Source organism: Mastigoproctus giganteus, chromosome 10 (assembly GCF_048544385.1).
Source record: "Mastigoproctus giganteus isolate SK-2022 chromosome 10, ASM4854438v1, whole genome shotgun sequence".
Lineage (NCBI taxonomy): Eukaryota > Metazoa > Arthropoda > Arachnida > Uropygi > Thelyphonidae > Mastigoproctus > Mastigoproctus giganteus.
This window is the reverse complement of record NC_143584.1, coordinates 25,110,236-25,123,803: the sequence shown is the minus strand read 5'-3', so window position 1 is coordinate 25,123,803 and position 13,568 is coordinate 25,110,236. Positions and strand designations below refer to the sequence as shown.

At 38.5% G+C, this 13,568-nt stretch overlaps 1 protein-coding gene across 1 annotated transcript in view; it reads left to right on the top strand.

The window, feature by feature from the left end:
• Positions 1-8,518: 8,518 nt before the first annotated feature.
• LOC150078878 (RAB11-binding protein RELCH homolog) overlaps positions 8,519-13,568 on the top strand; it is a 450,480-nt gene continuing 445,430 nt past the window's right edge. Inside the window, exon 1 of the mRNA XM_090382879.1 lies at positions 8,519-8,813. Coding sequence (XP_090239005.1) covers positions 8,519-8,813 — 295 coding nt within the window. The remainder of the gene's footprint in view (positions 8,814-13,568) is intronic.

Below are 13,568 nucleotides of genomic sequence, written 5' to 3'. Positions count from 1 at the left end.
GGTGGCTAGTCTCCAGAGACACTGTAATTACAAAACTTAAGCTTTTCTTCGTAGGAGCAACCCATTGTTCTATTCACTAATCTTGTTGCCCTGCTCGGTACTCGTTCCAACAGCTCTACATCCTTCTTAAAATGAGGCCACCAGAACTGTGAACGACAGGTTTGGTGCCAACGACCCTACATAACAGCCTAGCAGCAATAGGTTTCCCAGCGAACACAGTTAAAGCAATAAACACCTATGCAGTCCCAGTATAAAATACTCCTTCAAGGTCATAGATTGGACTAACACCTACAGGGAACTCCAGAAAGTCGCAATCCTGAACAACTGCAGGACAGCCAGAGAGTTCCTCGACCAACAGTAACACCAGATATAACAACACTCACCCTGTGTACTTTGTAGCAATACCCGTCACGAGGTGAAACCCCCAATCAGGGAGAAATAATATAAGAACAATAATAATAATATATCTATTTTTGGAAAGTTCTATTGACTCCCTTCTCCTCTCCCGCTGCTTTCCCAAAATAAGGGGAATCACACAGTGGCTTAGTTCTTGGTCGTTATGTAGAGTCGTTGGTTCGAAAATCGAATTATCGACAAAAGAATTTAGCGCAATGACAAGTGTCCAACTTTTCGGACAGCGCAGCTGTTTTATAATGATGAAATACGAAAGTGTCGTGTCTAATCATAAGCAATAATCATAAGAATATCATAATCATAAGAAGCATGAGCAAATCATAAGAATTTCATAATCCTAAGAAGCATAAGAAAATCATAAGAATTTCATAATCCTAAGAAGCATAAGCAAATTATAAGAATTTCATAATCATAAGTGGTACAGCAGACTCTCGATTAACCGGGATCGGATTAACCGGAAAGCGGATTAACCGGGACACTTCAAGACTCTAAATTAAAAAAATATATATAATAATCAACCAGAAATCATAAAATTCAAGTAATAACTAGAATAGGTATAAACAGATATTTTGCAAGTCGTGAATAAGTAGTAGTAGTAGTAGTAGTAGTAGTAGTGGCACATGATGCAAGAAAGCAAGTGTAGGAGCTTATGCAGCATTAGCCAAAAAAAAAAAAAAAAAAAATCACACCATTCCCTCCAAATGCCTGTCCAGTTCCTCCTTAAATTTATTTAACCTATCAACTTCTACAACGACAGATGGAAGTTTGTTCCAGCAATTAACCACCCGCTGGCTAAAGGCAAATTTCCGCACATCTATTCTACATCTGTCCTTTCTTAATTTGAACTTATGTACCCGTAGGTTGGTAATCTGAACAAGTGGAAGGATCCCATCAGAATTCAGCGTGCTCAACCCATTCAAGGCCTTATAGACCTCAATCAGATCACCGCGCAGGTGCCTAGTCTCCAGCCACTGCAATTTGCAGAACTTAAGCCTCTCTTGGTAAGAGAATCCCTTCATTCCCCTCACCAATCGTGTTGCTCTTCTCTGTACACGCTCAAGCAAATCTACATCCTTCCTAAAATGAGGCCTCCAGACATGTACGCAGTACTCAAGGCGTGGCCTGACCATTGCCTTATACAGAGGGACAATCACCTCCTTTTCCCTGCTAGCAAAATTCCTATATATCATTGACAAAACCCCATGACCCGCCCTAGCAGCCTGTCTGCACTGCTCAGAAAACTTCATATCTGACTGCACAATTACTCCCAGGTCTTTTTCATTTTCTACCACCTTAAGTGTAGTACCACACAGTTGGTACGTTTCTCTGGGGTTACTTCTACCCATATGCAGTACTTTGCATTTGTCAAGGTTGAATTTCAGTTGCCACTTCTTAGCCCATCTGCCCAAATTATCTAGATCCTGTTGCAGTAGCACACTGCCATTACTGTCATTAACAACCCTGCCAACCTTTGTGTCATCTGCAAACTTCGACATTAAGCCTGATATACCTTCATCAATATCATTGATAAATACACAAAACAACAGTGGACCCAACACCGAACCCTGTGGCACTCCACTAATAACATTAGTCCACGAAGAGCAGCACCCATTGATTACCACCCTCTGTCTTCTCCCACTTAACCATCCTTTTATCCATTGTAGCAACTTACCCTTAATACCATTCTGCTCCAATTTGTACAGTAGTCTTCCATGCGCAACAGTGTCAAAAGCTTTCCTGAAATCCAAGTATATGATATCAAAATTATTTTTTGCATCCAGTTCCTTTGTGACCACATCATAATAACCAATCAAATTTGTCAGACAAGACTTTCCCTTAACAAACCCATGCTGTGTTTGAATTATTGCTGCAGTCTTGTCTAGATGATCCTGCAATGCATCTTTAACCAGCGACTCCATTATTTTACCCGGAACAGAAGTTAAACTAACTGGTCTGTAATTACTCGTGTCACCCTTCGATCCACCTTTGTGAATTGGGGACACATTTGCACGTCTCCAGTCCGTGGGAACCTCCCCTGAGTCCAAGGATGCTCTCATAATTATGGCTAAGGGTTTGCTTAGTTGCTTTGCTGCGTCCTTTAAAATAACTGGATAGATCCCATCCACCCCAGGTGCCTTTCTTATGTTTAATTTCAACAATTTCTCCTCCACTTTGCTCTCAGTTATTACAAAATCATTAAGCACACTACTACAATTTGATAACCTTCTTCCATTTTCAAATTGTAATAATTCCTCACGTGTGAATGTAGATGCCAAATACTCATTCAGTTTGTTTGCTATCTGAGCAGGATCATCAACAGTCGAACCATCGATGTCAAGTGGACCAATCATATTTAGCCCCTTCCTTTTAGAGTTTATATAAGTAAAGAAATCCTTGCTGTTTTTCTTAGCATCTTTTGCCAAAGATTTCTCGTAATCCGCCTTTGCCTGCCGAACCTCCTTTGTGACCTGAGTACAGACTAGCTTATATCTGCCACAGGCTTCTGCGTCACCTGATAATTTATATGCATCCCATGCATTTTTCTTCTCTGTCACGAGTCTCATTAGTTCATTTGATAACCATTTAGGCCTAAACCTTGAACGATATTTCTTAATCGGTATATAAAGTCTAGTAGCTTCCACGATTAATTCTTTGAATGCTTCCCACTTAGAATTTACTGTTTGTAACATCGTCAGTTGATCCCACTGTACAGAATTTAAAAACTGTCTGAGACCACTGTACTCCCCTTTACGGAAGCAAAAACCCTTTCCTTTACCCCTGACGGTAGTTACCTCTTTGAGTAAATCCCACTTCAGCACACTGTGATCACTGCCACCTAGTGGTTCCTTTATCTGCAAATTCTTAATACACGAATGATCACTGCTGATAACCAGATCAAGAGTGTTACTTTCTCTGGTTGCCTCTCGAACATGCTGCTGCAGAAAACAATCATCCAATAACTCCACAAAAGTCTGACTAGTGTGTGAGTGACCAACCCACAAGTTCCAGTCAATATCTGGGAAGTTAAAATCCCCCATTATAAGACATTCTGATTTACTGGCCCACTCTATTTCTCTGTACAATTGTTCATTGTACTCATTCAAGTCATTAGGCCTATAACACACTCCTACTCTTATTTTTCCTTTCGCAGTGCTTATCTCACACGAAACTGACTCAACAGAGAACTGTTCATCTATATTAACTGGGTGCACTTCCTTTGATTTTATGTTTTTCTTAATTAACAGCATAACACCCCCTCCCTTTCTGTCCTGTCTATCCTTTCTGTACACATTGTACTCCCCAAATTCCAGTTCTGCATTCCTTATATCTTTGTGACACCACGTCTCTGCTATCCCAACAATATCCGCCTTTGATGTCTTGACCAACACTTCAAATTCATCAAATTTATTTACTATACTTCTAGCATTGGTATACATGCAAGCATACATGCTCCTATGCCTATTCCTTGTTACCCTAACACATCCCATATACCCAACTATTCCATGATGACTGCCATCAGTCCCTGAAACCCCCAACACCCCTCGCTCCAGGTCGCTTCTTATTCTAATAGAAGTTGTGCAGGAATCGCCTTCACCTCTGCCTGCGGTTACTGTTAAACTATTAGTCTTTGTATCCCCCCAAACTAGCAGTTTTCCGACCCACCTAACACTGCCTCGATAGCATCAGCAAATATTCTTGCACCCTTTCTATTTAAGTGTATCCCATCCCTGTAGAAGCAATCTCTCCTGTTAACAAGTACAGTCCAGGCTGAAAAAAATTCTACCCCTTGAGCCTTGCACAATCTTTCTAGGGCCGAATTGATCGACAAGGCTCTCATCATATATTCCCTCCTATCGTGTCTGGGCAGAATTGCAGACACTTTCAAATTCAATCCTATTTCACGGCTTTTTTTCAACAGTGACCTGTACTTGTTGAGTAATTCCGCCGGTCTCCTACTCTTAATATCATTAGTGCCAACGTGTACAACTATATCACCTTTTGTGCCCTTGAAAGATGATATACGCTCTACAACGTCATCAACCTTTGCCCCTGGCAGACATACCCTGGTCCTGTTCCACCTATCCTTTTTACAAAATATATTCCCCGTCTCCCTGACAATAGAGTCACCAACAATAACTAGTTCCTTTGGGACCAGCGCATTCTGCTTTGGAGATTGCCGCTGTGTTGCCTGATGCCCAGGAGTGAGCTCTGGCGTTGAGTTGGGCAGCTGAGAGCCTGATGGGCCCCTCAATTTAGATCTTTCGAGGGCATCCACCCTGTCCTTCAAACTCTCATATAGGCCCATAACAACGCTGAGTTGTCGCCTGATTTCCTTACACTCCTTACATCGCGCACACACAAAGACATCCCCCATGGCAATATTATGTTCCGTTCCAGAGAGTTCGGCAAACATTTCACAAGTTGCACATTTTTTTAGGCTGTGATGCGTTGGAGAATTGCCCCCCTCAGTTCTCCCCCGATTCACAGCACTCCTGCCACTTTGTGCCCGTTGCTTTGCTGCTCTAGTCTGGGGCATGGTAGTTTAAATTAATAAAATCAATAAATTAAATATCAATAGTATTTGAATAGAAACTATTAAATAGAAACAGTGAAGCGTATTACTATATAATTATGCGTTAGAGCTACCTAGCTACCTCAATTAAAAAATTTGAATTCCCTACCACTATATCCAAAAACAATGGCTACAAAATGGAACGAAATAACGGTTTTACCTATCGTAAGTAAAATCCACAAAAACTCTTTATCTAAATTAAAAATAAAAAATAACCAGCGTAACTATAACTATATGACTACGTATTAAGTACAATATAAAATAACAATCATGTAAATAAAAGGCAAACACTTATGTTTTTTGCGGAGCCTGTAACTGTCAGCTGTAACTTTTAAGTGACAAGCGGCAACCCTGCTGTCTTCACATCCGCCGTTAAAAAAAAAAAAAAAAAAAAAAAGAGAGAGAGAGAGAGAGAGAGACCAAATGTTTAGTTTGTTTTAGTGCGTCGCGTCGATTGTTGTGTTCCCTTGCAGCGCAAAAAGACATCTTGTTTCGTTATTTATGTCAGGGATGTCGAAATTTTTTTTATAGTAAATTTTTTTTTTTTTTGTTTAGAAATTGCGAAAATGATGGACAAACGCAAAAGAGTTGTGTTTTCAGTTAAACAAAACCTTGAAATTATTCAAAAGTTTGAAAACGGTGCATCTGTTAAATCTCTAAGGAATCATTATAATAAGGATGTATAAAAATGGCCAAACATTAACAAGTATCGCGTGGAATTCAGATTTGTCAATAATAATATAGCAGCAATATGTTATTAGTCATTCCCGAGTTAGGTAAAACTCGACGAAGTCCTGGAACGTATGTCATCGCCCGCATCTTTCCCAAAAATAACTGTAAAAAATACTCACATCCATCGCGATCATACGCGAAGAACTTAAGAAAAAATTTAACAAAAAACACCAACTTTTAAACTGCATTCACCAATTACGATTCCTTCTCAAAAGAAATATGCCATCAGACGCCTGGATCGAATATACTAACCACAACAATGTACATATCAACGCCACCATCCAACATATAACACAAAAACACACCAAAAATGGAACACACTCACATCCAAAACCCCCCCAAAAATTTCCACCGTTAACCTCTCTTCAAAATCCTTCACCCCTTCCGAACTCTCCGGCCTAGAATTTGGCTTTAATTTTGCCATTAAAGAACAACAGTATCCAATAAAAGATTGTATAATCGAACTGCAGTCTAAACTCGACCAACATCCCGATAAGTGGCGACTTATATAACTAGTCTAACAGGATAATAAATTCTAAACTCACATCTCTCCCTAACATAAAAAAACAACAACTCTCGGATTTACAAAGACTAAGCAAAACCCCAGATATCATCATCCAAAAAGCTGACAAAGGAGACACAATCGTTATCCTGGACAAGGACACCTACACAGAAAAAATGGAATTAATTTTAGCCGACCAAGATACATATACAAATGACAGCAACCACAACATTACAAAACTTAAAAATAAACTTGACACAATTCTCAGAAAACTCAGACAGAACAAAGAAATCAACCTCTTTACTTTACAACAGATAGGTATTCGCAACAACATTCTGCCCCACATGTTTGGAATAACCAAGCTACAGAAACCTGGCCACCCACTAAGACCTATTGTTTCTTTTAGTAGATCAGCTTTTGCTAATTTATCCGCCTTCCTTGCTAAAATTATATCCCCACTCACTCGATTCTCTACATTCAAAATTAATAATACAAACCAAGCGTTCCAAAAAATCAGCAACACCACCATATCCGAGGAAGACATATTAGCTTCTTTTGACGTCATATCCCTATACACTAACGTGCATATTCCTTTCACCCTACAAGCATTACGCGTACTTCTAACAGCTGATGACACTTTAACGAAACGTACATCTCTTTCAGTTTACCACATCCTTGAACTTACTACTCTTTTACTAGACGCTAGATATTTTAGATTTAATAATAAAATTTATCGACAAACATTCGGTTTACCAATGGGTTTAGGCATTTCTGTTCCCCTTTCTGAAATTTATCTCGCCACTATTGAAAACCAAATTTTACAACCTTTCCCTTCTGAAATTAAATTATACATCCGCTACGACGATGATGTCTTAATAATAGGCAACAGAACAACCATAGACAATCTTTTTTTAAAATTCAATACAATACATGACAGGCTAAAGCTTACCCTCGAAATCGGAACGGACAACCAAATTAATTTTCTTAATCTCACTATTTATACAACAGACACAAATTTAAATACCAAGATTTTCAGAAAAAACACGCACACTGGTAAATATCCACATTTCACTTCACATCATCCCCTTAGTACCAAAAAAGCCGTCCTATACAACCAAATCTACAATGCTATCAAATTCAGCTCTTCACAAAACGATCTACACAATGAACTTCAATACCTTACTGATAAATTCATAGCCAGGAGCTATCCCCCTCAACTCATCCAACACACAATATCCACCGTTAAAAACAACATTAATAACCCCATCAGACACAGTAACAAGACAAATACTCGCATAGTTCTCCCTTACCATAGTGAACTCGCAGAACAATTCCGACGTACATTCAAAGACACCGACATCTCCCTCACTTTCTCTACTTATAATAACTAGGTTCCCTATTTAATTCTTATAAAGAAACATACAAGTATCCCATCAATGATCTCAATAATATAATATATTTCATAAAATGCCAACCAAACTGCGACACCTATTACATCGGCAGCACTACCACCAAATTCGGTTCCTCCACAACTTCCAACACCCGCGCATACTACCACTTCAACAGTTTCAGGACAAGTCAATCCTGCAGTGAGTTAACAACCCAAGCTCAAAACCACAACCCCCCCCCCCCTTGTTGACTCTGCCATCACTATTATTAAACTTAGATCGAGCTACAGAATTCTTCAATATGAAGCCCTCACCATCGAATGGTACCGACACCATTCCGATCTCAATATTATTAACGCAAAACTTCCCTTCAACCTCTCATCGGCTTGGAACCTCTCGCAGCTAAAGTTCCCACGAGTCAAAAAGAGCATCACGAGAGTATAGACCAACTTTAAATACAACACGCGCTCACTTTTCTTCCATTTGCCAACTGATGACGGTTCATTTAACGAAGTCTCTCAGAACGACTATTGGCACCACCGGTCTTCTCTTTTATTTCATTCTTTCATTCGCGTCCTTCAACCTTTTTATGACAACCAAAGATTGGAGATCTGCACTTCTACTTCCTTGCGCTCATTTTAAAATTTGTTTAAAAATATTTTTACCCCATTCTCTGCCTTAGTTCTTTTTAATGCTTCTTCTAAACTAAATTCAGCCACCATTTACCAATAAATTTATTGCAGATTTATACAAGGTGAGTACCGTTTTTTAGGCATTTGCCATTCGAATTTCATAATCATAAGCAAATTATAAGTGGTAATTTTAACTCTTAAAACAAGCCATCTATTGACAAATTAGTGAACCAATGTTTTTTTGATATTCACGTGAAAAAGTATATGTGTGGCCAATATGGCTGATGAAGATGAACTTGGTGTTGTGGAAGATGATGCTAATTCACACGCGGATAATAGTGTTGTACAGGAAACGTCTCCAAGCCACTGTCATTCAGAAGAAAGTTTGGACTTCACTCTCGATAGGATAGCTGCTAAACTCTTGAAAGATAATTTTATTCTTACAGCTTTAGAGCTGCATACCGAACTAGTAGAAAATGGAAGGGAGCTACCGCGGCTACGAGACTATTTTTCAAACCCGGGTAATTTCGAAAAGCAGTCCCAAATAACATCGGAAGTGTCACCAGTTTTGCGTAAGTTATTGTAAATATTTGTTTCTAACCATGAATATTTATGAGAACATGTTTCACCACACGGAATTATTTTTTTTTATCAAACATTCCTTCGATGACTATTGTAGCTCGTAGTTTTATAGTATCATCATATCAGTTTACTGTTGGTGCGGACGGCATACAGGGATTGACGTTTCCTGTATTACATCATGTACTTCGTTCGGTGACTAAAAAAATCGATCTACATAAATAAAGCAAATTATACAACATATTATTTACTGTTGATAGAGCTTGGCATCAAGAGAATTGAGCTAGTAACTCTGGCGTAGCTGATGCCACTTGGACCCCTCTTTGCGGAGTGGCCCCGTTTTTCTCAGGGAGAAACCCTCCCCACCTCCCGAATAGTTTCATAACTCTTTCAGAAAATAAGATATCAAAAATTTTACTGAAATATAAAATATAGTACTAAATGGAATTTGAGAATGTTTTTTTCCCCTAAGGGGGGGGGGATGGTGGTTTCGCCAATCTTTCGGTGAGAGGGGATTCTCAAACCCCCTTCTACGCCACCACTACTCTTTCGACATACAGCTCACATTCTTTCGACTTTATGATAAATGTGAATCAATACATTTCGAGAAATTTCTGGGTGTTGTACCAAAAGCCATTCTGATAAATTTTGGTGCATCATTCGGTATACACTTTGAATTAGGATTATAAAAAGTAAACAGTTAAATCACAGTTGTGAAAGCAGTATGTGACAATGATGCATTGCTTTAGATTAGTGTTTGTTTCTCAAAGTGTATTATGTGGACAACTAATTTCATAAGGTTCACCGGGTAATCTGTTTACTGCTTGCAAATGTAAGTTACTGCTACAGATTGGCAGGTTTTTCTACCATAGCTAGCAGGAACCGGTGGGCAAGATGGTCTACAGACTGAAAAGTTTGAGAAACACTGCATTAATGGCCTTTTGGACATGTAACATTATTTAGACATGTTACATGGGATTTGGACATGTAACATTATTTAGCTAATTACATAACAGCATCAGTTCTCTGTCATTGTAGTTAGCAGGATGATTGCCTATTTGGAGGATGGAATAAAACTCACATGGCTGGTTCTAAATTAAAAAAATAATAATAAGAGTAATAATTAAAAAAAATATATTTAGCTTTTTTTAATTTAAAGTTTTGTTTGCTTCTAAATATGTAGTAAATTTGAACTAATTTGGACTTCACCAGTTGGGACACTCAGTAATTTGGGCTGCAACTATTTTATGCATTAGCAATTAGTAAAGGCACATGATGCAAGAAAGCAAGCTTATATAGCATCAGCCAAAACAAAAAAAAAAACCCCTTCTCATTTCACCCATCCACTCTCTCCAAATGTTTGTCTAGTTCTGCCTTGAATCTATTTAAGCCATCAACTTCCACAACAACAGATGGAAGTTTGTTCCAGCAATCAATCACCCGCTGGCTAAAGGCAAACTACTGCACATCTATCCTACAACTGTCTTTCCTCAATTCGAATTTATGTCCTCTCAGGTGATTATTCTGTGCAAGAGGAAGAATCCCACCAGCATTGACATGGGCTCAATGTCCTCTCAGGTAATTATTCTGATAAAGAGGAAGAATCCCATCAGCATTGACCATGCTCAAACCATTCAAGGCTTTATACACCTCAATCAGATCACCTCGCAGGTGCCCAGTCTCCAGACACTAATTTATTATAATCTGTTTGTGCAGAACAGTTATTTCATAATAATAATTCAGAATTTATTTCAGAATGGTTTTTCACTCACTTTGTAAAAGAAGTAAAATAAATCAGATGAAAACATGAAGGCAATGATAATATAAAATGGTGTTATTTACAACTTGGTTGCAAGTTGAAATGATATAAAGTAAATTACATTAGTAAGTGCATGAGGGCAAAAAGCTATTAAATGATGTACTTATTTAGATGTAATTGAAGATAAAGAGTGTAAAAATATGTTGTATAAAAGTTCATAAAGGATATTAATTTGTGGAGATAAGAACATGGCTAAAAAATGAAATAGCAACAGCATTGAAGGCCGCTGTAGCCTGGTGGTCAGGCGCGCAGGTGCATAAGTACACGTGCCTTGAGTGACTGGGGTTCAGGCCCGTGACTTCTGAATACGGTGCTGTTTCTTGTATTCTGTCTATCTTATGAACTCCTCTGACCGTTTGGCCATCCCGGAGTATAAACGGAAAATTTATTTATTTCAAGAAAAAAATCTGTACGTGAAGTGAAGAAAAAGAATAAAATAAAGAAAAAAGTTAAATTACACAAAGCAGAAGTTGTCTCAATACTGTTATTAAATTAGTAATAGTATTTGCCATATAGTGCAATGAAGCCAGAGGCTTTTGCTGCGCTGGCAAAAAAAAAAAAACACTTAAGTAGATAAGAAAATAAAATTATATGCTTCCTTCCTCATACAGTTAACTATCCAGTTGACTTTTGAATTTGTTCAAACTGTCAGCCTCAGCTACCTGTGAAGGCAACTTGTTCCAGCAATTAATAACTCACTGGCTAAACAGAAAACTTCCTACAATGTAATCTAAAGCTCAACCTCTCTAATTTGAATTTATGGCCCCTAGTTTTGAAATTCTTTATACCAGTGAAAGTCCAACCTCATTCATTTTACTAATCCCTCCCAGTGCCTTATAAACCTCAATCAGGTCACCTCTGAGGTGTCTGGTTGCCAAGCCCTGTAGCCCATATAATCAGTCTTACCTCGTATGGTCATCCTTTTGTTGATCTCATCATTAAAGTTGCTCATCTTTGGACCCTTTCAGGAAGCTCAATGTCTTTATTCAGATGAGATCCTCCATACTTGAACACACACACACAACATTCTAAATGTGGTCTTACAATTGCCTTATAACATCCCTATCTCTACAGGATAACGTTCGATAAATCATCAGTAGGACACTATGGGCTTTCTGGTTGCCTGTTTACACTGTTCAGAAAACTTCATATCTGCCAGTATTTTAACTCCCAGATCCATTTCCTCCACTGTTTTAATTCATCCCTACCACATGTATAATTTATTTATGGGTTGCTATTCCTTAAGTGTAAGACCTTGCATTTAGCAGCATTAAAACATTCTCTGACCATCTCTGAAGTCTGTTCAAGTCATTCTGAAGGAGCACTGTTTGGCACTGATCGTTAATAAATCTACCAATCTTTACGGAGTCTGCAAATTTTGACATCATGCCTTCTATCCCTTTGTCTGTGTCTTTTATGTAAATGAGAAACAACCATGTTCCAAGAACCTTGAGGGATCTCAATCCTGACTTTACACCAATCTGAAGAATATCCATTATTCACAACCCTCTGCTTCTTACCTGCAGCCACCCAGCAATCCATATTAGAATCTTACCAGTAAACCTATTCAAGCTTATGCAGTAACCTCTAATGAGGGACTGAGTTAAATGCTTTGCTAAAATCCAAATAAATTGTCAATTGTTCCCTACATCCAGCTCATAAGTAACTGTGTCAAAATTGCCTACTAAGTTAGTTAAATATAATTTTCCCTTAACAAAACCATGTTATGTGCCTTTTAGAATGCTATATCTATCTTAACATCCCTGGATTTCACTCTTAATTTCTGCTTCTAAGATTTTATAGATTGAAGTCAGCGGGTCCCTGTTCAAGAATTACTAGCAGGCCCTGGGGTCTTGTGCAAAAGTTATATTGGGGGTTTTTGTAATGTTTTTTTTTTAGTGTTTTTGTAACTAGACATTAAGACAGCAGTAGGGTTGTTGATAGAATTGGAAAAGATGTGGATGATATTATTATTTAGACCAGTGCTTCTCAAACTATCTGTGGTGAAGAACCAATTTGTTATATTTCCAGTCCGTCGCAGACCGGTACTTTTGTAAAATACAAATTTCACGGACCAGTAACGGACTAATTGTTGGGTCCGGTAACGTCTGTGACCGATTTCCAATTCTTTGCAGACCAGTAACAAAATATGCAGACCACACTTTGAGTAGCACTAATTTAGACAATTTGAACAAGGGGACCTGTTGGACTGAACTGGTTGAGCATGCTTGTGGCTGTCTCTGGAAGTTAGACTAACTGGTCTGTAGTTACCAACTTCACTCTTAGAACCACTTTTATGTATTGATATGTTGGCACTTAACATAAAGGCAGAATTTTGGTTGATTCCTCCTTCAACGCAGTGGTCAAGCTAGCTACTGATTGTAAGCATGTTAACCTAGCCCAAAGCGAACAATCCAGTCCATCTCACAAATGTTCATTGTTTGGGATTCTAGGCAGGCCAATGAAGCTTTTGCACATGGCTTTTAGTCGTGTCTTCAAACCAAATTAGTACAGTTTATGTAGTATTACATAGTGCATTGTTATGCTGAAACAGGCACAGTTACTAACTGTGAGCATGTTGACCAGATCCAAACTGATATTCTGGTTCAGTGAGATTAAGTTTGAAGCTGTGGGCAGTTATAGTGCAGTCCACCTACTGCACTATAACTCCAAGTCACTAAAAGTTATCCAGTATGGCCATGTCATACTACATAGCATGTAGCCTCCACATACTGCTATCACAGTGTTGGAAAAGGCAAATTGTTAATGCACCATATGATATTCATTGTTCTGGGAATGATAACTAATAGTTCAAACCACAAGAAAAAAACCACAGTTGGTGAATGCACCCCTGCTAAACTTTTGAGATGATATCATCCATTTTCAATCCACTGCAGGACGAAGGCCTCTCTAGCAACTTTCCAGTTCC